The sequence below is a fragment of the Lepisma saccharinum genome, chromosome 13 (genome assembly GCF_977018435.1).
Source record: "Lepisma saccharinum chromosome 13, izLepSacc3.1, whole genome shotgun sequence".
Lineage (NCBI taxonomy): Eukaryota > Metazoa > Arthropoda > Insecta > Zygentoma > Lepismatidae > Lepisma > Lepisma saccharinum.
The window spans coordinates 62,653,072-62,678,544 of record NC_139241.1 but is presented as its reverse complement, the minus strand read 5'-3'; the positions used below and the strand labels follow the sequence as shown (position 1 = coordinate 62,678,544).

Sequence of the window (25,473 nt, the reverse complement as noted above, 5' to 3'; positions counted from 1 at the left end):
GTCATTGAACAGTAGTAGAGTCCATGAGGGAGTGAAAAACCACGATGGAAGAGGGATGTACTCGATCGAGCGCCTGTCTTCCTTGGAGAGCCACTTGACTATCCCAACTACTGGAGCGAGTACTCGCTTACACAAACTAACTGGAGAAACTAATGTACCAGAGCAATGAGCTCAGAGTTTATAAATAAACCTGACTCCACTGCTTGATCTATCCCCCTTAAATCGTGCTCGTCTGTCCATGACGAGAAAATGACCCTGCTTTGTTTTGAACATCATCATCTTTCAACTGAACTGTGATGGTAGCATTGAAGAAAAGGTATGCGGTCATCGGCTATTATGGTTAAAATAATTCACATTTGTACATGGCTGCCTACATTGGCGATACAAATGGAGGAAATATGCATCAAGTCGTTCCGTCGAAATGATTTTGCAGTTTTTATGAATGGAAGATGAGTTGTCGATCTTAGAAACAAAATTGCTTAGCCACAAATGATAACAATCCCTAAAGAACCTTGTGTTATGACGTTATGTCAGTGTCAGAGGAATGAGGAGGTGCATAAAAGCAGACAGCCCGACTTGAAAAACAAGTTTGGTCAGACGAAGGATGGTTCCGTGATATTAGTTTTCAAACGTTTCGTCACAGTCTTGATCAAAGATGATTTGTCATGTTTTGCTCTTCTCTCTCTTTCGTCTTTTTTTTATCTGACGTTTTATTTATAACTATTTGTTAAACGTTGTGAAAAATGCCTTTTAAGTAGCAATACAAGAGGTTTTGAAACAAGACTAAACTTGTTCCCGAATCTCGTAAAAACCTAGTCACAGATCAATGCAGATGAAGAATCACTGTCGTTTTTTTAAAGAGATACGATGCGACGTCTAACGGTAAGGTAAGAACTTGAAGCAAAAAATAAACTTCTTATTTAACACTTTTCTTATGAATGCTTGTGCAAAAGTTCAATGAAAACATTTCTTTCTGTATATGACTGATGCATTACTCTCGCCTGGAGAACACCAAATATTAATCCAGTTTTTATTACTTTCAGATGAGTCGCCTGTTCAACATGTTCATTAAGTTGGTTCAGGAATATTGCGGAACGTCTAGCATGCCAGGTAAGTTTATCTATGACGATCTAATTTAACTGTAAAGAATTAGAAAATATTAATCATATTTGATTAATAATCAAGTCCAGAACTTCGTTGGCACACATATGCTCAGAAATTGTTTGTGAGAACCTATTTTTCAATATTTTTTTTCCGAGTGGATTTTCTTCACTGGTAAAAGCTAATAGAGATAGTACCGAGTGCTGCTGGCCCTCGTGGCGGAGTGGTTAGCACATCGCGCTACGACGCCAGGGGTTCCGGATTCGAAACCCGGCTTGGCCATAAATGTTTGTGAGTATCCATTCATCAATTGCATTATGTCATCTTCGCAAATTAGCCAAAAGTGGCACAGAAAGCGAAGTAAAATAAAGCAAAAGAATAAAGTACCGTGAACTGCGGTGACACGGGAAAAAGTGGACAATAATGTTACAAAAATACATATTAAATGAAATAAAACCTAGTTTTTTTGTTGTTTGTTTATGAAAGGAATCAGGCAGCCACATCTTGATATGACGGGTTTTATTTAATTTAGTTTCTTTTTCATTTCTAACTTACTGAAGTCTAAGAGGTGACAAGACTCTCGAACATTGTTAAGTCTAGGAAAAAACGCATAGGTTTTTGCTGAGTAGACGCAATGAATTGCCATGTTGAAAGATATTCTATCAATGTTCTCAACCAAAACTCAATTAGCATCTTAATGTTTCATTAAGTACAGTAGCATCAACATAACCAACACGTAACGTGCGTTCCTTTTTTGACGGCTCCATGGGCAGCGAGGGAACCACAGGCTCCCAATGCCACCATTGACGTCATAGAACCTGCAGGGGATCGTTCGGGAATTCTCTCTCTGAATGCAGACATGCGTTAAAGTCACTTTCAGGCCTGCGATCTTATCACCGTAGTAGCTCCCAACGTTTGCTGTACGCATTCACCTGTGTTCGTTAGTCTTCTCTAGCCCCGCAGGGCATTCATTTGTTTATTTATGTGTGTTTTGGGTTCTTCTATCTTGCATTTTTCCCTGCGCTGATCATTTACAAAATCATACTTAACATGGTAGTTTGTGCGTAATGTAATGGCGTCATTTCAAAAACAGCACCTGGCTACATTGAAAAGATTATTTAGAGTTTATTTAATTCAGCCAGAAACACCAAATTACATATTTAGAGATAATATTACCACATTAAAATATACATTGCAAGTTGACATAAAAACAAGAACAAATTGTGAAATTATTTTAGCTGCTGTTACTTCATTCATCGTACTTGAAGATGGCTACAAGATATGCCGATTAGATGTGAGGTTGCTTGTTTTTCTCCACACACTGCACTGCATTTATCTTCGAAAAAAAAAATAAAACATTTTGAAGGTGCTGATCATATTCACGAAAACTGATACGAAATTCTGCTGACAGTGTTACAGTATATAACAAAAATTTCGAACTTAAGCAAAACGAATTTGGAAAAGAGTTACTACAATATTTTTCAATTTAATTTTTTAAAAATTAAAGTAACCTCAAAAAAGCCTTTTGGTTTTCGTGTTGGTCGTTATGTGAATGAATCTACTGAACATCTGCTGTTTCAAGCAGTCAGTTGTTGAGTAATGTATATTATTGCAACCTTGTTCCATATTTTATGGGGTTCACTTGGACTTTATTACATCGTGCGCGAAAGAAATCAGTTCTACGCATTAGTTATGGACCGGGGATGGTTTTAACAGAAATACAACTTTCTTTAATCCAATCACGATCCAAATATTAGTAAAATTTCTCCTTGATGTCCGTAGTTTCCCACAGAAAAATCACAGCATGTTAATTCCGTTCTTTGTCTTCAGTTTCGTGACCGTGTACAAATGGCATAATACACCTTCGAGTGTCCTTTGGCCAGGGACGGCTGCTTTGGAGTGGGTCGTCCGGGTCACAAGGAGGCTTCCACGAATCCCATTCCAAGTGTTTGCACTTCACTCGGTGAGATTGTAATTCTTGCAACGCAATCCCAAGTGTTTACGGATGCCGCTGCCTGCTTGTCCCATTTCGCAGAAGAAGACCTCAAGGTCACATTACAAGGAGGGCGTGCTTGTTATGAATGACGATCAGTCGGTCGCATGCAGATCACCCCAGTGGGAGTCGCAAAATGTCAAGGTCGCCGAACAATTGACCAGTGTATGGTATCAGAAAGTAGTTTTTCTTGCGCGTAATGCTTTTTGTATTCTGTCCGCAACTTGTGTATCGATATCGTGTGATGTTCCATGAATTAAGGAAAATTGGGTGAGACATAAAGATAAACGTACAGTCGTGTGCCAAGATAATAGTAGGAAATAGGGATGGACAGTTTGCCTAGTAATAATTATGCGTGCAGTGTACGACATAGTGAACTGACTGTGGCTCACCGCTTTGGCTTTGCCTAAGATTTTGATTGATTGATTGGGTTTAACTCATTTATATTTTGTGCCAATTTTGGCTAATCGAGAAGATGACTATCAGTGGTGATAAGATGATTTTGATGAAAGGGTACAAAGAACAGCAATACTCAGTCCGGGATTCAAACCCAAGACCCCTAGCGTCGTATCGTGCTGTGGTAACCACTCTGCCACAGAGGTCGTTTTGTCTAGAAAAAAAGAAACGGTGCAGAAACAGATTATTTCACGTCTATAACATGATCTGCAGAATAGCGCCTTTTAGGAACAGTTCAAATATAGTACTAGCTGGTTTAAGAAATTAGCTTTGTATTTGCTAATTTATTGGTTGAATTAGGTTATTACGTCGCTTTTCTGCTATATTTAGCTAATCGTGACGATGAGGATGAATGATGATATGATGAATGGATGAAGGGGCAATCACAAACGCGTATGGACGACATAACACAATCCCTACAGAGGATTATCCTGGCCGCAGGTCCAGGCGCCAGGGCCCAAATGTCTGCATAATGCAGTCCAGAGTCAGTGGCGTGCCCAAAGGGGGGGGGGGGTTGGGGGGGTTATAACCCTCTTTGGCTCAGTAATCATAAAAGAAAGAACATCAAAGGTAGGAAAAGATGGCGACATTAGGGCTGACTACCAGAGAAAATGTACATAACCCCTCCATTTCGAAAATCCTGGGCACGCCACTGAGTATACTACGTGGAAGTGAAGTTGACATTTTGGCGGTTTTTGAGAGGGTCACCCTTTACACCCCGTTCTCTAACTTACGAGTGATAAGTCGTGCACACTGAATACAAGGCGTAAAGTGCATTGGAACAGAGAACATATAAAAAACCAATTACATAGAAAAGACGAACAATAATTAGTACAACACCTCTTTGGCCTGTGGAAGGATTCTTTGGACTGTCCTTTAAACATTTGGCCAGCATTACACAAAATATTTGAGCACACGCAGTGGCGAGTGTGGAAAATCAATTTAAATATGACTTCGATTGGAAGGACGAACCAGCCTTTCGCAGGAGCAGAGGTTAAAGAGGAAATGGAACCGTTCCAGGAGTTCGAAGATAGAACACGATAAAACAAGGAAAGTAGACCTAATGGCCTTGATCGGAAGAACCAGAGTCGGTTGAGCAATGCAAAGTAATTCACTGTGTTGCTTGTATTTCCTACCGCTGTCCGAACAGAAACAACAGGTGGCATCGCACAGTGCAAAGAGCAGGAGAAAGAAACACATGATCGAAGGTCGCACAAAAGGAACACACACCACATTTTCAATTCCTGCTACCATTGTTATATCATAATATGGAGTTTGAAGGCTACACGAGGCAAAGACAACATCATAATTGAACCGATATGCAGTCACTCAAATGTAAATGACAAGGCAGATTATACTTGGAAAAGACTTTTGTCAGTAATCGAAACCATTCCTAACATTTCAAAGGTCTGAAACTTCCTGTCCACATATATTTAATGATGAGAACTTAAATAGCCTCTTTTACACATGGAACGGGCAAAGTAAATATATTTTCTTTGTGATATTTACATCCTTCAAAATTTGAAATTAGGAAACAAGAAAAACTCATTTAAAAATAATGTAGGCTATATTTAAAGATTCGTAGTTTGTTACTGATTTTTAAAAGTTTAGCATATTTAGAAATATTTCAGTTGTGTCTTAGTGTCTAATGAACATCTTTAAAAACGTACTATTACTCCTACTTTGGGGAACAGAAAATTCCAGCAGTATGGTGCCAGAACATGAGCCTACAAGTAAAATAAGAAAAAATGGATAAGAATAATAATTAAAAGAAATAGTACAGTGTGCAGTATGTTCTCAGTAGAAAAATTTGTAATTTAAGATTATTCAACTCTGCTTTAAAAAATAACATGGTTATAAACTATGTATTACACATTATTCTAAGTAAAGTTTACAAATAAGACCCGACTGACATTAGAATTTAACTTTTCTTGCTTTCAATGAAGCAAAATCGTCAATTATCCTATCAAAATTGATAATGTTTGCAATTTATTTTTCAATTAATATTGAAAGATCATTTAACCTGTCCTGCCCCGTTGACGATCTCAAGTTTTTTTTAAATTTATTATTTTAAATAGCGCCCTAGGCTTCAGCCCTTCTCGCTACGGGCGTGTGGAACATAAGCTTTCCGGTTTTCAATTGTGTGCAGTCACAAATCGAAAGAGGAAATACTAAGGCCTCAAAGCCTAAGTGAGCTACCGGGTTGCATCGATATTGATATTTAACTATCGATCTATCGAAAAACTGTATAGCGCTATTTCGAGGTTACCAACACCATGGCTTCGTTACTTTCAAATGCCAGTGTTACTTTCAATATTTTCATCAGCTCCAACTTCCACCTTCCTTCAAACCACAATAATAAACACAAAGACAATAACTTTATCTGTGGACATCTGAGGAGCATCAGCCTTGGTTTGTGGTAACTGATGTGGGTTCACGGATAAAGCAAGAGGCCCTTCCTTCATAAAGACATCTCGTCAAGGCTGGGTAAGCATTAAAGTCCGCAGTTAATTGATGGAAAGGCTCTGCGCTTGATTTGTCTGTGTCTGCCGGAAGTTGGTGCATCTCTCAGCCGCGAGGTCACCAGAGACATCTGTATGCATCAAAGCGAAGCTAGACTACAATTATCGATATATGGCGGAAATTTTAGTTGGGGGGCAAGAGCGTGAGGTACTTTAACGAGCAGAATCTGAAAAGGGAGAAGAACTGCAATGATGTATGCTGCTCTGGCGCGGAATCGTGACTCGTTCGGTAATAACAAGAGAAGATCGGCTCGTGCACGAAATTCACGAATTCGAGACCTGACGGGATGCTTCTCGCTGGCCTTGAACTGTAGAATGAGGGACAACTTGCTGGTAGAGCGAAGGTAGGCTGATGAAAGGCGTTGATGACGTCATTAGGCCGATCTTGCAAGGCGGCTAGTCTGAGTAACTGCATCTCACAGCTTGAAACCAAGGGGGAGGATTTGTAACGATTCTCACAGGCGATTTCTCAGAATTCCAAGAACAGTTAGATTTCCAATCTCGACCACATCAACACAAACAAATAGCTGTAAATGTGGGATATTTCTCCTCGAGGAGTAATGATGTTCAGGTGAAGTTACTGGAACCGATTTCAGATATGTTCCGATAGTACTACCAGCTATCAAGGTAGTCAGGTCATTATGCGATGTAACTTATAGGACAACTTAGAATATTGTAGGTATAGAATGTATGTAATGAGAGAACAACTTCTTCCCAGTGCTTTGATCATCACAAAACATGGCACAGTCACAATAAAAGAAATCTAGGCCGCCTTAGAGCTTCTGAAATTCAATGATGTCATACCTGCGACACTTGTCATTAGTTCGTGCTGCTGCTAAGCGACCGGCGTTCTTGGTTACATAACAAGATGAGAGCGTTCGGGTGACATAATGCCACTTGTGGAATAAAAGAAACAAGACATTCTTGGGTGACAGGCCAAAGTAAAATCTGAATTATAGTGAGGTCACTCGGGTTACCTTAGCCCAATCGCACTTTCGCCTTTGTTCGTACGGTGTAATGTAATAGCATGGCAATAGTAACCTAATTGCACAATGCCAGTAGAAGGTCTATCATGTCGTAGTGGTTGCTAATACAGTCATGAATACCACCTCAAGCATAGCGTGCTATGACGCCAGAGGTCCCAGATTCGAATCCAGGCATGGTCATGGTGTTCTTTGTGAGTGTCCCTTCGTCATATCATCACTCATCCTCATCTTCGCCATTAGCCAAAAGTGACAGAAGTGCGTAGTAAAATATATCAAATCAATCAATCAATGAATTTCTCAAATCTTTGGTTTCACGTGGTTCATAATCCGTGGTTCATATTCTCTCTAAGTAGTGAAGTTGGATGCAATGTTATTTGTATATGTTGATGGGCTAAGCTATACTTCTGAATGTAATTTTAAAAGACTATATCAGAGAAATCGTATGGATTTCTTGGATTTTTGTAAAGGAATAAAGGCTTGTTTCGAACCATCGCGACAAATTTGTGTTGTATAGTAAACTTGCAATCATCATAGTTCTGGTCTCATATTACTTTGTTTTGTTTTTTAAGAACGTCACTCCCTCCCCCCCCTCCTCGTTCTTCTTCTCTTTGTCAAACGTTCAGGTCATTTCTTGCATTTCTGGTCTATGCTGTAGGCTTACTCAATCTTGGGAATACTGAATCACTTCGAAGACATCAGGGAGTCTGGACAATGACAGAAAAGATATCTACAATGAGAGTTCACAAAGACAAGCAGGCGTCGCACAACCTGATCTCTCTCTACGTTCCTAAGCTAACGAGCAGGCTTTAAGGTGAATGCATTAATTATGCCCCTTGAAAGAGGATATGCGAATTCCTTGCACCAGCTGACGAATACACATATGACATTAGCACGAATAGTATTGAAGGGAAGGGGGCAAGATTATGAGACTCACCGGGAATCCCCACGTCATGGAAAAGTGGTTTCGGGGAGACAAGTGAACTCGCGTACCGTGGAAAGGCAAGTGTGGCGTTTCTCTCATGAAGCATTCGTACTCGTTGAACTCAAATGCAATTACGAAGCTGTATGTTGAAATGGCTCCTGTTAGAAAATAAAGCACTAGTGTATGGTGTGAGTTATACTTGCTCTGCTCCTCCAGACTCATTCCGCCACAACAGAGCAAAAGGGCGAAAAGGAATTTACAAGGTTAACAAGCGACTGCTACGTGATGCTATTCAGCAGGCGCAGGTGAATATTAAGTGTTGTTAACTGCGGACTAAAAGGACGGATGTAATTTGCAAGTAGTGCATGTTTGGAATGAGTAATCATCCCCCTTTTACTGTTAAGTGAAATTTCACCCTTGAGTCACCATAATCTGCGACTTAGCTGTTCCTCAAAGTTTAGGGATAATGCAGTCACGCCAGCCTACAATATTTTCCATTAGTGTTTTTTATTTACTAACTATTAACCCAACGTGCTCTAATGGTATTTAAAATATATATACATTTCATTTAGTCTGATCTGACTGCAATTGGCGAATTCCTTTCACTACTGCTCCAAGATATTATGATTTGACTAACAGAAGCTGCTTTGGTTTGAAAACGTAATTTATGCCACATATGCCACAGAGCGTAAACTTTTATTTCTGTTCGTTATTCAAATAGATTTCTGCCCTACTAAGCCAAAAAGTTATAGCAACCGAATCTCAGGACGTTTCCAGAAAATCAGCGACGTAGGCCTATGTTTCACCATTGCCTGAATCTTAAAATAAAATTTAGGAATACATAAACCGAAGACAGAGCGCCGTGGAGTAGTTGGTTAGAGCACCGGATTTATAGTAAAATCACAGGTCTGTGGTAGGTTTCATCCCCACCACTGTTAAAAATAAATGTATTTACCTGAAGATAAGGTGGTCTCTCGAAACGTAGTGTTAGAATAAGTACAGTTTGAAGGACTAGATAATAGGTAATGTTCAAGTAACATTGCATGTTAATCTAAGACCTTTCAAAAATGCAATATCACATTCGCTGCCATTTTCATCAACAATGTGTACCAAAGTGTATCTACATCATTGCACCATCCTAACATACTTTACGTTCACGGATAAACGTAATTTTCTGTTTAAAGGCTCTGTCCCGAGTATATATTTGCACACCCTTACGTATTTGGACATGAGTATATCGACTTGATGAAGCCATTATTTTGTACGGAAGGAAAAAGGGGGGATTAGTATTATTAGTATTATCAACTTTGCAACTATCACTACGTTAACTGCTTAAAATTAATTGAATAGAGTCTGTCTTGCGATATAGTTGGCTTAAAGAATGTTAGAATTACAGTCGGTATCTAGAACATTGGAAATGCATCACTGACGAGGTCAGAATGAAGAAAACTAAGAACAATCTAGAATGCGAGTTTTTTCTATAAAGGAAGTAAGTATGACAATCACTTTCCTTCCTACTTCCCGAAAGGTTTATAAGAAATAGGAAAGGCAGATGTTCCAAATTTAAGTTCATGTTGTCTTCTCCAGCAGCATCGTGTTCTGTTTATGCATTAGACCTGTTTATGCCGCACTGGAAAACCCGAAGAAGCGTCATGTTCCACTTCCACGCTGCGAGGACTGAAAACGTGTGTAATCTTATTTTTTCGCCATGTGCGACACGGACAAGTACCTCACAGCCTGCTTTGTGCTAGCGTTGGGAAATTCTACATCCTTTGCTCGTGCATTCGTTGCCTTCAATTTCGGGATTCCCCAGCCATAAAAGCCGCTCGCTTGAATGTACTTATGCGAAGTTGAAGGAGCAAAGACACTCTGCATTATGCATGATTACTGCCTTTCTTTGGCAATTCCGCCTGCACTCGTGGAATCTTCCACTTCCCCAACCCAAGTAGAAGAAGCATGGTTAGGAAACTTCACAAAAGCAACCAAGACGGAAGGATGAATATAGCATTTCCACAGGGAACTCATCTGTCAAGGATGGAATTTCTCGTAGGAAAGATTCGTCCAAATCCGGTTTTCTGCAAAGTGCATCGTTGTCCTTGCAACACGCTTTAATGAAAAGAAGAAAAAAGTTGATAATGAGATCTTACATGTATTTGCTTTCGTGTTTTTTCTTGTTCCTGTGAACAGCAGCGACTGCTACCTTTCACCAGACATATCAGAGTCAAATGACATGAAGGTGGATGTTACGAACATAAGCGTTCGTCCTTGAAAATTTATCAATTGTGGGACTGTTATTTTGGAAATTAAATATGCCTGTTACCTTAATTATACATCTGTTATTTCTAAACGCCCTGTCCATTTATTTCGCTGTTGCAGCAAGGTGGAATACATTGAGATGGGCTATTGCTTTATATCACTGAGACATTGGTTAATCTTTGCTGTGCCAACGTTACGCCGCATTAATTTTTAACGTCCTCCAGATTTGTGGAATTCAGTTTAATGAGATCTAGCTGTGTGAGTTCCAAAAATTAGTTTTGCCGAGAAGTCTACTGAGGAACAAGATACAACTTAGTGCAAACTTTGCTCATGATAACACAAATTGCACGAGTCTTGTGCATTTAACCCTGCAATTCATGGATAACTGAGTACTAAACTGTCTAAAAGCCTTACTTGTTCCAAAACTAAGGCTATTAGCACGAGAGAGTATTGTTCATCCTTACGTAATGTCTGTTATCAACGAACGCAGTAAATAAAACGTTCTTCCACTCCCCATCGCTCTGTCATTGAATCCCCAAACGAGGACAAGATTTCAATAACATGGCGGAACGTTGAAGGTGACTTGGAACACGAATTTGCTATTTATTAGACATAGAAGGCTTTTTCATTTTACGGTTGCAAAATGTTTTAGTAGCGTTGCGTGTTCTTCCTCGAGCAACAAGTTGGCCGTGAGGAAATGGAGGAGTTTCGTTCGTGGGTGAAGAAACAGGAACCATCCTTCAATATGTCACCTACAAGGCCTTGGCTCCGTCCAAGAAGAAAACCAGCGCGATACAATATATCGCGGGCGACTGGTCATATGTGATTGATTGCCAAGTTTTCGTTTAGAAGAGAAAATAGTTACGAGACAAATTGTTCACTCACTTTGTTTTGAACAGTACAAAGTTCAAGAATTGAAACCAAACGGCAATAAGACAGATGACAATCTCTGCACTAGCATCAGCAGAATAAGAGATGAATGAGTGACACTTCGTCTGGTAATACTTATGCACTTATGCATCTTACTTTAAAAACTCGTAAGAAGGCGAAAAAGCTAACATGTAGGATAATGAGGTAATTTTAATATCCACCAAGTGATATGATTAAAATTCGGTAATATGGGACCAGGCTGTGTTTTACGCAAGAAGTAGATTATGTAGTTCCTAAATGCGAGTAGTGCACAGTACTTGTGGACGTTACTTATTGTAATGTTAGAAAACGTGCTTTAGACTCAGCCAGCAGATGGCAGCACATCTGTTCATTCATAGAAACCAACGCGGAACGAACGCAAACCACTCCAGCTGTTATAATCTGCGGAGACTTTCGTGTTGTTTAAGCTCTTATGTGAGAATTTTAGTTCCGGAAATAATTGATGTGGAAGAAAAGAAGAAGAATTCGTTCTCCACGTGGAGTTTTCATGTCTAGAGGTCACTCTAGGAACGATACGCACCGTGACACAATAGTGACGTCATTCATAATTAAGAACTATAATTATTGTTGCCGAAACACCGAGAAGGAGGAAGAGAGTCGTGGCTACAAAACCTCTCGTGACAGATGTAGAATTTTCGTTACATGATTACCGACCTGTGGCATCTGAGCAAAGGCCGTCCAAGAATCTTTTGAGTGAGATGACGACAGATGGAACGGCCCAAACCTGATACTGTCGGGAGCGGGAACAGGAACGTGTGGCAATCCACCTACAATCTGCTAATGAGGAAAACTGATTGCGTCATCGCTTAATGCTGGGAATGAATTAAGCTTCGTATCGGAGGATGGCTTGGTCTGCGTTACGCTCGAGGCGACATCTGTCAGAACCTTTTGTGAACTCTTTTGCTGGCGTTTTTAACACTTTTTTAGGAGGTGGGGGACACGGTGGCGCAATATTTGTAACATGCAATTTTGGAGTAAGATTTTGCAAACTGTCCTTGATTAGTTACCACTGCATTAAATGATATAGTTTGTAAATTAAAGTGAATTTTGTTCTTTTTCAATCTCGCTGCTGAAATAAACATGCTGGTTTATATTAGTTCGTATAAATTTGCATCAAAACTTTTCAAGAAAACGCTGCAGTGTGAGATAAGACATAATGCACCAATACGAATTTCTAAGCAGGAAACAGTCGACGTTAATAGGGAAAATTTATACATAAGATTTCGAGAATTTAGCAATGTTTGTGATAAATGAAGGATATTGGATGTAATTATATTAATATTGAAATTTAGTATTTTTTATTGTTTCCTCGTATCTTCGTATGTTCAGTGTATTAATCGAGATTTGCAATCCATAAAGAAGGAAGAAGAAACGAAGGCAGCGATTTTTGACTTGTGAGATTTTTGCATAATTCAATACGTAAATGCCATGGGTCTGGTTATTGTAATGATAACGCTATCTTGTAAATGTATGCTGTCAGTTCAGTTTCCGTCCAATCAGAAATTTGATTGATTTGGTTTATTTTACTTTGCTTTTCTGCCACTTTTGGCTAATCGCGAATATGAGTGATGATATGATAAAATTGATGAACGAACCTGCACAAGAACAAACCCGGAACCCCTGACGTCGTAGATCAATCAGAAATTTGGATTATGTGTTTAAGAAGTGTAAGAAAATAGGAAACCATACCTTGAAGTAATTTCACAGGGAAAAGGATTACATAAATTCAGTTGGAGAACTACTGACAGTAGCTTACCTAATTCCTAATCGCAGACGTACAAGACTTTTCAATTTGTTCCCATCTTCTGAAACAGGAAGACTCGTCTATCACCTAACAAGGCACTACTGGATCCATGCAAACATGAACAAAGCAGCGACACAAGTATCATCTTAAACTGTTTCGCAACAGTCTGCCAATTAACGTTTACATTCCTCGAATCCGCTTCGTGACAAAGTTGTGAGAAATAAAGTATTTTTACTGCAGGGAAAAAAACTGTGGAAAGATCTAGGTTAAAACGGATAACGATGCCCAATTTTCCCCCGGACATGTTGGGAGGGATATCCAAAGACAAACGCATTTTCAGATTTCTCACGAGTGCAATACGTGACACCATTATAGCTCGTTCTTCATGGAGGCGCTGAGGCTGTATTATCTCATGAATATTCTAGAAATCTTTCGGGTCACTCCAGAGCAAGCATGTGAAACTCGCGACCCAGGAGCCACATGTGGTCATCTTTGTTAATTTATGCTTTGTAATTTTCATATTTTAGTTCACTTTTTCCCTCGTCAGGCTAATCGCAAACAGGCAGGAAGGCATGTATTTGGAAATACGCTTATATTTCGTTGATTGATTGATTAATTTGTTTTATTTTACTTCGCTTTTCTGCCACTTTGGTCTGATCGCGAAGATGAGGATGAGTGATGATAATGATGAAATCGATGAAAGGACACTCACAAAGAACATCCATTTCCAGGCCGGGATTCGAAACCCGGATCCCTGACGTCCTAGCACGCTGTGCTAACCACTGATCCATGGAGGCCGGCAAATACATTTCGTGTGGATGAGGGTTCCGATACAAGTGTCAATTAAGTAAACCATTGGTGCATGTCGTTCGTCGTACAGTCCCTCCCGTCGAGAAGAAATTATTCTAACTCCAAGGACGTATTTATGGGAGGGTCCAGGGGGTCCAAACCCCCCGAAAAACTTACTAATTACAAAAATTAAATAATGAAATAATATAATAACTGAAATTAAATAATGAAAATATACTTGTTTTTTAATCGAAATTTATTGGAAGGAAAGAATTATATTGCAATGATACTAGGACCTCCCCGATTACGTAGTGGTAACGTTGTCGCCTTGTAATCAAGGGGTCCCGGGTTCGATACCCGGTGAAGGCACATAGTGGTTCGAATCCCACTTTAAACTGTAGATCCAGTCCCGATTAGCCTCACTGTGCATAAAGTGAACTTAAAACACCAAATCAACCAATCAACCATTGTAATCATGATACTTTAAATTACAGTGGCAAAGTAGATTTATGCAAGATTTATTACTACTTATAACGTAACATTCATAAATGTCACCAGGAACTTTACTTTTCGTCAACTGGATCTAACAACCTTTTTTTATATTTAATAAATATTCAATTCATTATCTATTTGACATTAATTTTTGTTTCCAGGGCAGTTTTTTTGTACAAATTTTGCCGATCTTAATTACACGTAAGCTAGATAATGAATATGTGCTGTTATATCACTATTCTTATACCGTCCTTTTATCTTTTCATGTAATAAAAATATAATATCAATGAATTTGAATATTTAATTAATTTATAATATTTTTTAATTATTATTATTATTATTTTGAGACACTTGGTTCAGACCCCCCCCAAACATATTTCTAGATACGTACTTGTCTAACTCGGCTGCATATTGGACACACGCACGTGGATAATTGTTGCAAGGCTGGACCCTCCAATGCATCATGTCATTTGAAATGTTCGGCATATTCTGCTTGAATGTGCCGATTTTGCTTTTGCAGTCTATTAATATTCCCAGTTGTTTATCATTCCTGTTGGGGGAATTTTAACAAATGCTTTTAGCTTTCCTAGAAGACCTGGTTTCTTCCACTGTCTGCGAGGACGTTTTTAGTGTATTCTTACCTTTTTATTGTGTTTTGTTTGTCCTGTGCAGGTTCCTTTACATCCTTCCACTTTTAACTTTTTCCAGAGGGCTTTTTACCCTCCCTTTTTAACTCTGAGCTAAGAATTTTAAATATTTCCTCGTATGCATTGAAGGGTGCAAAATGGCCATATGTGACGAAGCACCCAACAATTTTGATTGGTTCATTCATTCCTTAGTATGGCATTAACCAACTGGGAAGACCCCTGGGCAGAGCTTCTCGAAATCGCGGGCTTAATGTAACATATACATACTATTGTTTTAATTTGTAACGATAGTTGACCCCACTTATTTTGACTTAATCAAGATTTTTCTCTTGTTTCTTTTCAGACTGCAACAAAGTTCTTCTAGTATATGGACTTACTAATCTAGCCAAGATGGAAGACGACAGCTTGGACATGATGGACCCTTACCAGAGGGACGCTAGAAATATAAGTAAGTATTTTTATTCTACCAGAGTATTTTGTAGAAAATGGGGAGCAATTACAGAATACCGGAAGTATCTCCGATTGCTTTCAAATTCGGCATACTCACTAATTTTGGCGTCCTAATCACGACTCTGCAGTTAAAAATTGGCGGTCACGTCTAGAAAATGCGAAATAAGTAGAAATAAGGGGGTCTGTGAACGAACTAAACACAGGTGATTTATGAAGGAAAGAACATTTTTTTGCAATGATTAGCGTTAAAAAAAAACTATGTTTATGAATACCCTGAATTTTAACTATGCTTGCCTAACCTAACCTTACGTGAATGATTCGTGGGGCAAGTATGTTTTCCACATTTACTGAAGACGCCATATTGTCACATGTAAAGCAACGCTCCATGGAACGGATAGCGAACTTCACTTGTTCACATCATCAAACATGGCGACCATATTAGTGTAACGACAATCATAGCGGTAATAGCGGTAATGTATGCACGGTATTTCGCATTTTGTAGACGTGACCGCCAATTTGTAACTGCAGATTCGTGATTTCGAGGTCAAAATTAGTGAATATACCAAATTTGAGAGCAATCAGAGATACTTCCGGTATTCTGTAATTATACCGAAAATGGAGTGTAGTTGTAAATGTTCTATACCAAACCAAAACATTTGAAAACAAAATTGTGATGAACGTTATTAAACTAGGTTCCTCCCTTTGTGTGACAAGGAATACGTCAAGAGCGGGTAGGTTGGCGTGGGTGGACGGTAACTAACGTCTCGGGGGAACAAGACCTCCAGAGAAGAAGCTGGGGCTGTCTGGATCTGGACACGATCTGTCTGCACGCCAAGATTCGCCCCTCAAGCCATTGCAGTGTCTGAGTTCACAGTCAAGAATGTGCAAGTACAAGAGCCAAGTATCATTATCTAAATGACTCATTTCAACTTTTAGTTCCCCACTTGAAAGGTGAGGCAAGGACATAATAGGTCTTTACGTGGGTGGATTGCTGTTAGCATGAGGAAATCGTGTGAAATTCTATCATTCAGTGACTTCGTGATCAAAGTTAATAAATTTCCACCGTATGTTTTGCTTCTGCCAAGTATCAACATATCACAGAATCACAATAGACAAAGAGGGTGAGGTTATGTAGGGCAGACAGGTTGAATTGGGATATCGTACCTCAAGTGGCGGACTAAAAACTGCTATCTTTCCACCATGGGGCAACTTAAAGTCAAAATTTTCAGGCTAACATGGTTAAAGAGTTCATCAATCGGCAATAAGTTTCTTCCAAGTAAACTGTGGTTTACAGTGAATCCCTCAATGATTTCTATTCATTCGCTATTTTCACTGCCGCCATCTTTGGATCACCATCGCTTTGCTCGCCCTTCCGTTGTTTCCAGTCTGGATGTTCATTCACGTTGTTTTACTTAATGCGATGTTCAAGTATTGAAACAGCAGCAACAACAGTTGACAACCTTGGCAGTGTTCGTTCCTTAAAACCACGTCGGATATAAGTACAGTTGGGTAAGTTATTTAAGAAAAATAAAGCTTTTACGGTTAGTTTGTCATACAAAAAGGACATTTAACTGTTTACTACACAGGTATGACGTGTATTATCTGTACTCCATATTTTCCCAGTGTAACTTTACATGCACAGGTACACACCAAATCATGTATCGTCTGGCAAATAAATACTCCTCTTCAGAATTCATCAAGGTAACTCAAAGTAAGGAAGTACCGTTGCAATTACCCTTGTAATGTCTATAACGCATTAGTTTTGTTAAGCTACTTCTACTCTGGACACAAGATTGGAGAAGAACGAAAATTGTAAACTGCACGAATTTTAGCAATTACACCCGGCATACTCATTGTGACTGCTGAATTTCTGCAATATTGCTAAGCCAAGTGAAAGATAAAATAGTTGTAGAATTCAGCCATGAATCCAGGTTTTATACCTTTTGCGAATTGAGGCTAAGACTGTGTCCGAAAGGTACGAAGTACAGACTTGAAGTATGGTCTTCACGGAAGTGACGTCACCTTGTACAGTTCGAAAGCGCCAAGTACGCAAGGATCGTTGCAGACTTGGTCACGTGATTTTCGCACTCGTTGTTCATTTGTTTAAAATGACGGAGGTAGAAAGCCAGCAACACAGGTTTAGGCCAACAAGTTGTTGGTTGGTGTTCTTCTGTGTGGAAATGTATCTATACGAACATTTGAAAATGCTATGTGATTTCTATGGTGCAAAACAAGTGTTTAAAACGCGGGAAAACATCGTGTCCTCAGTTTTATCTACTAATCGTATTTGGCGCTGCAGTCGAAGTGCAATTCGAAAGACTTTCACTTCCAGTCAACGACTTCAAGACCATATTCGGAGGATGCTCGGGCCTCCCCGATAGTGCAGTGGTAGCATCGTCGCCTTGTAATCAAGGGGTCCCGGGTTCGGTACCCGGTGGGGGGCACATATAATAGTTTGGATCTCACTTTAAACTGTAGGTCCAGTCCCGATTAGCCTTACTGTGCATAAAGTGGACTTAAAACACTAAATCAATCAATCGGAGGATGCTCGCTTCAAGCAGAGCGACCTGTCTCCTTGTTTGTATATGTTATTGATATGTGCAGAAATGGACGAAAGCGAGAGAAATTCATAAGCATTATTTGGATTGGATTGGATTGATTTAGGGTTTTAAGTCCACTTTATGCACAGTAAGGCTAATCGGGACTGGACCTACAGTTTAAAGTGGGATCGGAACCACTTGTGCCTCCACCGGGTATCGAACCCGTAAGCATTATTTGAAAACAGCATTTGTTGGGTTCGTGTAACGAAATCTAATGCCTGTTTTCGTCCTATGCATTGTTATGAAACATATTTTGGAGTTGATGTGGTCGCTATTTTTACTCAGAAATAATCTACAAATATATCTTGTTCTTAATTACCATCATAAAAGCAATTTTAACTAACGTGATAGTTTTTGTTCACTTGATGGTAGTTTCTGATATGGCTTCGAGGTCACGGTATCCACGAGGATGGAACGATTTGGAATTTCCCGGTCCGTTCTACGAGCACGTACGCACGTGCCATCTGGTGGCAAATTCGAGCCAATTTTGAGATAGGCATTGTTCCCAGAATGCCCTCATTTCCCACGTAGAAGTACAGTGAGATACAAAAGTATTGCTCGGCAAATTGTTCATGACTATTTTCACTAAATTTTCTCTTGCATACTACGTGTTTTTAATAACTTTAAGTATTCTGATGCAGAGGTTGTCAGCAACTTGTTTAGCGTTTTTTTTTTTCCAGTTCTTGAAGCTCTAATTGCGTGAAATAAATAGAATAAACCTGGTGATGGACAATTTGCTTAGTAATACTTATGCATCCCACGCTACAGTCAGAAGGAAACTGCTGCTGTTGTGGTTTGAATCATTAAAACACGCACTCGAAAATTCTTATAAATTATATTCGTTTAAAAAGACAAACCAGGCAATGGCCAGAATCAAGAGCCGCCTCTGCCAGTATCATACCAAAGTCTTAGACACTCAAGTCTCGGACTCGTCTCGATTTTAGAAAGGCCTGTTTCGTTCTGGTGTCGATTTTTTTACAAATAAGTAGTCTCGCCCTACCCTCAACTGAACTGACTGTAGAGCCCATATTGCCCAAAACAATATGAATAAGATGGACAATTTTGGTGTACGTATTTGACAGTGGCGTATTCTGAAAATTTGATTTGGTTTATCACAACAATTCTTATTTCTTGTATATAGTCATTGTACGTACACCACCTCTAGATTGATTATATGGAATAGAAATAAAACACCATGCTGGCATGCAAATAAAGCCAAAACAGAAGTCTGACAACTTCAAATTTTCCGGCATGTTCTATATTTTTCATAAAATCTCCTTTATTACTGCCTCTGCCAAGCGCGGTACGGAAAGCAGGAAAGAAAAAGCAGTGTTCTGCTGCCAACGCTGTTTGGAGCGGTGAAACTGACGCCCGCAGACTCGCTTCGGCTCCCTCGCCCTCCGCGCATGCAATCATAGAGGAAACTGTCGTCAGAAGGGTGCGATGGAGAACAACAGTGGCGTACATAGATCAGTCTTTAAGTTACTTAAATAATTTACTTAAATTCTGTTTTAGAAGTTTGTTTTAATAGTTTGCATAATATATGACGAGCAATTACTAAATGTAAAATTACTTATGAAACCTAAATGTATAAAAATAAATGAAAAAGTTGGTTTTGTGGTATTATTTGACCTCGACTGTAGCAGCAGTTAACCAATGGCCATCTTGCTATGTTCAGTACAGTGGTTTCCTATTTATGTATAGAAAAGGTACTTAAATCAATAAAACTAATTACACGATGGCGTGGAAATTTTCTCTCCATATTCTCATAAACAAACCAATCAAGTTGGAGCATTTGGCATTCATCATTGCATTATAAATCATGCGTGTAATTAGATAACGAAGGAAAAACACATGAACTGCTATTTATAGATAATAGGCTGAGCTCGTATAATGGCCGACTGTAATAACAGGTGTGCTTCAAAGGCTCACCTTGGTTGCCTTGGCCCAGTTGAACTCGCGAACCGCAGGAAATTACCCAGAAATCATTTCGCGAAGGATTACGACATGCAAGGCGACCACACACACGAGTGTACGCTCTAGAATGAATCCCGACAAATCAAAGATCTTAAGGGAGGCTGCACAGGCTACTCATGACTCACAAAAGAAAGGAAAGGAAAATTAGTGTGAACTTGGTGTATAAAATAGACTATTTGATAAAAGAAAGAGGGAAGGAAGTGTGCTTCCGCCAGGTGTGTCTGCATGGGCCAAACGTTATTTCTGAAACTCAAGTAAAATCCATTTTAAAATTTTCGTTCTCATGGGAATTGTGTAAACAAGGACAACACATATCGTGGTTAGAACTCTCTGATTTTTCTAACTGAAGTCTGCGTTCCTTATGTACGGACGGTCAGAAGGAAACTGTGGAATGGAATGAATCACTAGAACACGCAGTCTAAAGGAATTTTCAGGCCGAAGGGACAAGCGCCAGGCGAAATGCACTTAGATTTCACACCGAAGCAACAATTGACACGGTCCCCTTCAATCTAAAGCAAAACATCCACCGCGCATGCGCGAACAAACAGACCGAGGCGACACGATGCACGCCATAAAAAACGGTCCAGTCCGAGCGACAAGCGACACGTGTCGCTTCGGTCTGAAAGCTCCCTAAAATTATTATAATTGATATTCGTTTTTCATAGACAAGCCAGGCAATGATCAGAATTAAGAGACAATACACAATGCAAAGTTGAGATGTAAATTTGTACGCTACTATGGACGTCCGCAGGATTTTTTACAGGGAGGGGTAAGCAAGGGGGAGGGGGCAAAGGAGGAATATTTTTGTCCATAATGGTGAGGTCCTCTAAAAAACACTGTTTCAATCTGGAATTATCAAGTTCCTTCAACGTACTTTAATTAACGTAAATTGCTGTGACTGAAATGAAATTGTGTCATTTTAAGAAGGACATTCATTTTCCAGGGGGCGTGGCACCCCCTTGCCCTCCCCCCTTCCGGACGTCCATGTACGCTACAGGAATTTCATCAAGATTTTCAGAAAGTTACCGACAAGTAGCACTTTTCCTCCTGAGTGTACAGTCAACTGCTAAGATGATAGTAGGCAAATTGCATATCAGTAAAATCAACAGAAATTGTACATTCAATTTATTTAATATTTTGTATAAACATTTCTTTCTCTGCTAGGTGTAATGACGACGTTCTTGTCCCGATTACAATTTCCATAAAGGATGTTTGTACGGAAATTTCCTGTTCTCAGTCTGTTCATGAACAGTATTTCATGTTGGGTGACGTTCATGTAAGGAGGGAGATCACGATTTATGCAGTTTAAATTGAACAGATATCCTATAAGAATATCTGTGGATATTATTCAAACAGTATTTCTAGCCTATCTGTCGTAAATATAATTTGTAAACGTCTGCTTGACAACGCTACAATACTTGCTTTAAAACTGCCTCTTACGATGGATTGCACAAGTACTGATTGACTATTTTCATTTTTGATCTTGCATCCTATGTGTTTTTAAGAAATAGGTTTTAAGTATGCTTGTTTGGCATTTTGTTTCATTTCTTGAAGAGAATGAATATAGTGATGGACAATTTGCTTGGTAATACTTATGTATCACATTCTACATGTAGTCAGTATAGCTATTCATGGACTAATGCCACATTGTTTCTCTTGCAGTCTGGGACTCCATGATGAAGGGAAGCTTCAAGCCCCCCACGACGGGAGAGAAGAAGGAGGAGGAAGACTACTTTGTTGCAGGTGGAGACTCCGGAGGTGAGTTGTAATCCGTTCTACATAATACAATAAATTTGGTTTAGAATTTTTTTTTTATCCCTGCACTCCTTTCATTCCGGTTCAAATCTTCTGATGACGACTCTATACCTACTACTCTTCCAGTATTCCTGCTCTCAGCATTTCACCTTCATCTCATCTTCTATTGAGAGTGCATTGCTTTGTCTTTTGTTTGTCGTTCCTTATTTAGCTCTGTTTTCACCGTCCAACCATATTCTGTAAGCAATAAATAATGGAACAGACCATTAAGTTGAAAGTAAAATTAAGTCATCTATGAGATGACATTGCAATCAGAGTCCAGTGTTCCTGCTGGTTTCCACTATAAACTGTAGATCTAGTTTCTATTAACTTATCTACACTTAAAGTGGATACTTCTATTCTGAAGGCATGGGTGTTTCATCTCTATAATTTATCATCGTTACGATTAGTATCATGTCCAGAAGGGGACAAGAACCTGAGATATGCGAATAGATTTTTAAAATAGAGCGCTGATTACTAACATTAAGCTTCATAGGCCACTTTAGAATTCCCACCCAGGCACATCACTGCATTAACGGAAAGGAATAGAAAATCCGTGTAAAATGTCCAAAGAGCAAAACAATACTTTCCCCCAAACAATAATAATGTATCCTTACACAGACAGTTTTAAGGGATGGTGTTTTAGCTGCTGAGAAATACCTTTCGAATGACATTGTGGGTTTAAATGGTACTCTATCAGTATTCAAATCCAACGAGGGTTGGTTCTGACCCCATAACCACCCTTTCTGTGCGTCTATGGTTGTGCCTTTTTTGAGAACCTATGTACATTTCGCCTGAGTGGCTTAGCGCGTTGATTGCTGCATCACGATCGGCTCACTGACGTTTCCAGGTTGGAATTGATTTGATATTTATTATGTGGTGTCGCTTTTCTGCCACTTTTGACTACTAGAGACGATGAGGATGAGTGATAATATGAAAATAATTATGAAGGGACACTCACAAACAGGGGCGTGCCCAAGGAGCGGTTGTGGGAATCTTAAAAGTCTCCCCCCTTTGTCCCAGCATTCCTAAAAAAAACCTTAAAGGCAGGAAAAGATAGCAAAATGAGGGCTGACTACTAGAAAAAGTACATGTAACCCCATCCACTTTTTTCAAAATCCTAGGCACGCCACTCCTCACATAGAACATCCAGACCGTGATTTGAACCCGGACCCCTGGCGTCGTAGTATGCCCTGCTGACACCTCCGCCACGGAGGTTGACAGTTCCTGGCGTGGGCATGATGTGTCTTTGTGTCTCCATCAGTTTCCTCTAATCACATTCATCCTCATCGTTGCGATTATCCAAATCGGCAGAAAAGTGACGTGAAGTAACAGAACTAACATATTCATGCGGTTTAAATGCTAAACTATTGTAGAATTTTAACAATTTACTTTTCTCCTTGCAGAAACTGGAAACCAGCTAGGCTCCAGAGAGGAAGCCACTAGCAACGTGAACGACTACGTCAGCCCCAACAGCTACGTATTCGGGCCGATGGTCGTGAGGGTGATGCCCGACGGCAGCCCTGTACCCGAGGACAGGCAGCGCCCCCTGCCCAGAGACGAGGACGCCGAAGAGTACAGGCTCCTTCGCAGCAGCCAACCAGCAGTGACGTACGCGGCGCCTCCTGCCACCTACCGGCAGCCGCAGCAACCAGCTCGGCAGGCGAGCAACCAGGCGGCGAGAAATAGGAGACACGGCACCTACGTACCGACCAGCGTATTTAGAATATTGTAAACAAGAGAGTACAAGGTGAAAAGTACATTAACTCCACGTGTTTAATAGAGAAATGGCAATAAAAAACGTGAAAGCATCAAAGATATCGCGAACGATTATGTTACGATTGATTCTTCAAAATATCTCTTAATCCTTAACAGATTGTCTTCATCGAACTTGAAACCAATGATCAAAGAATTTTCGAAATCGACACAAGTTTTACTGCCATATTTATTGTCTATATACATTCGTAAATGTATTTCATACTTGGCTTTTAAAATAACTGTAGTAGTGAAGTATGTTTTCCCTAATAAGCATCGATTTTTTTAATTGTTTCTTAATCGAAGAATGTGCGATATTTTACAAGGAAGATGAATATGTTTTGAAAGCTTACGTGACTTAAAGCCGCAAATCTCAAAAGTACAAGTATATTTATATTAACAATGTACAGCTTTCAAACTTTGCTTCCGTTTATTTTTGTATTGCGCCACTATAATGCTACACTTTAGTTGATAGTTACCGAGCTTTCGTTTATTTGATTGTTTGGAAAGGTTCGTGTACGTAAAGTTCATTTATATTTATTAAAGTTGTATCTGTACAAAGGGCGAGAATGTAAACCCATAGCTGTATTATGTATATTAGGGGGAAATTGTCACAAAATTTTAGTAGTACAAGTATGTTTGATCGACAACTGCTCCAGTTGATTTAATTATCGAATCCATATAAGGAGAAAATTGACAACCTTAAAAAAAATTAATTGAATTATGTTTAAATAATGCAAATGAAATAAAAACTTGAAAAAAAAACACAAAAATAGCTGATGCACAAACTTGCCATAAAATTGACTTGTCTACAGGCCATTGAGAGCTCTACAGATTAAATTAACCTATTGTACACTTTCTTTGATTTTTTTTAAATTGATTTCTTAGAAAATCTTTTTTAGGGGAGGAGGAAAAAATAACTTGGACACCACAAAAACATCCAGTACTCTTTTCTGAGTTTTCTCTGCCTAGATCGTATTTTTTCAACATAAGGATTTGTGTCTGTGCGCATGTTAAGTGTCATTCCTGCGGACAATATTTATGATACAGAATATGTAGATTGATACAGAGTAATGAAGATGAAACTATAAAGCCCTTGTCTTTTTCTTTTCATAATGTTACATTATCAACATATTTTTCTGCCATGATCACAGACATCTAGTATGAGAGTGGAAAGTCTATGCTTTCTTCCTGGCATCTTGAAGCCACAATATTAGGTACGAAGACCAGAGACGTAATCTGTGGTTTCAACCAATAGTTTCTACCATCTTTCGCTCTCCACTAGTTATTCTTGGCTTCAAGTATGACCATATCCTAGCTCATGTGCATTAGACGTATGTGGTCGTGATAATACTAGAAAATATCATGGAATGAATGAATGTTTGATTTGCTGCAATTTGTTTAGTTGTGTCACAAGTATATTGAAACAATATTTTTAAATGTATGAAGTTGGATTAAAATGGTACATATTTCTAGAACTAAAGATTTTACAAAGTTATCAATAATCTCGTAAACGCCATAATGTTTAATTGCTAGACAAAATAACCCAACTATGTTATTCGATTGGTATACGATTAGTGGCTGAATGATTGACATATTTTGGAGCAAAACTTGAGTATATTTGTGTAAAAGTGCGTAAAAATGATACAGAAAAACATGAGTGAATGCGTATTTTCTTATTCTTTTATGTGTTTTTAGAAATATTTTTCTCGTGTTTTTACATGCTGTTGTATTTATATTGTACATAGATAAAATTGATATGTGTTAAGTCTTGTAATAAAAATATTTTAATAAATTCACTCAGTGTGTTTTCTTCAAGAAATGAGTTATGGGAAACTTAGAATTGAAAAAGAATACGAAATGATCTTGAATAAATAAAAGTTTTATTGGAAAATTACAACTTGTCTCAACCTCAATCGGTAGGGTGTCTGGCTGCCACATAGCAGTCCTGGGTTCTATTCCTGGAATAGTTGATCTCTAGGGCTCATCCAGCCCCTCGCAAAACCTGTGGTTTTAATTAAAATGTAATATATCCTTAGGGAAATAACCCCGCAGTCAG

General features: G+C 39.1%; 1 protein-coding gene across 1 annotated transcript in view; it reads left to right on the top strand.

The window, feature by feature from the left end:
- Nucleotides 1–25,213, top strand: part of Reg-5 (Rhythmically expressed gene 5) — a 50,120-nt gene extending 24,907 nt beyond the window's left edge. Inside the window, exons 2-5 of the mRNA XM_083134321.1 lie at nucleotides 1,044–1,110; nucleotides 15,182–15,286; nucleotides 21,528–21,623; nucleotides 23,066–25,213. Of these exons, the coding sequence (XP_082990447.1) occupies nucleotides 1,044–1,110; nucleotides 15,182–15,286; nucleotides 21,528–21,623; nucleotides 23,066–23,394 (597 nt within the window). The 3' untranslated portion in view covers nucleotides 23,395–25,213. The remainder of the gene's footprint in view (nucleotides 1–1,043; nucleotides 1,111–15,181; nucleotides 15,287–21,527; nucleotides 21,624–23,065) is intronic.
- The last annotated feature ends 260 nt before the right edge of the window (nucleotides 25,214–25,473 follow it).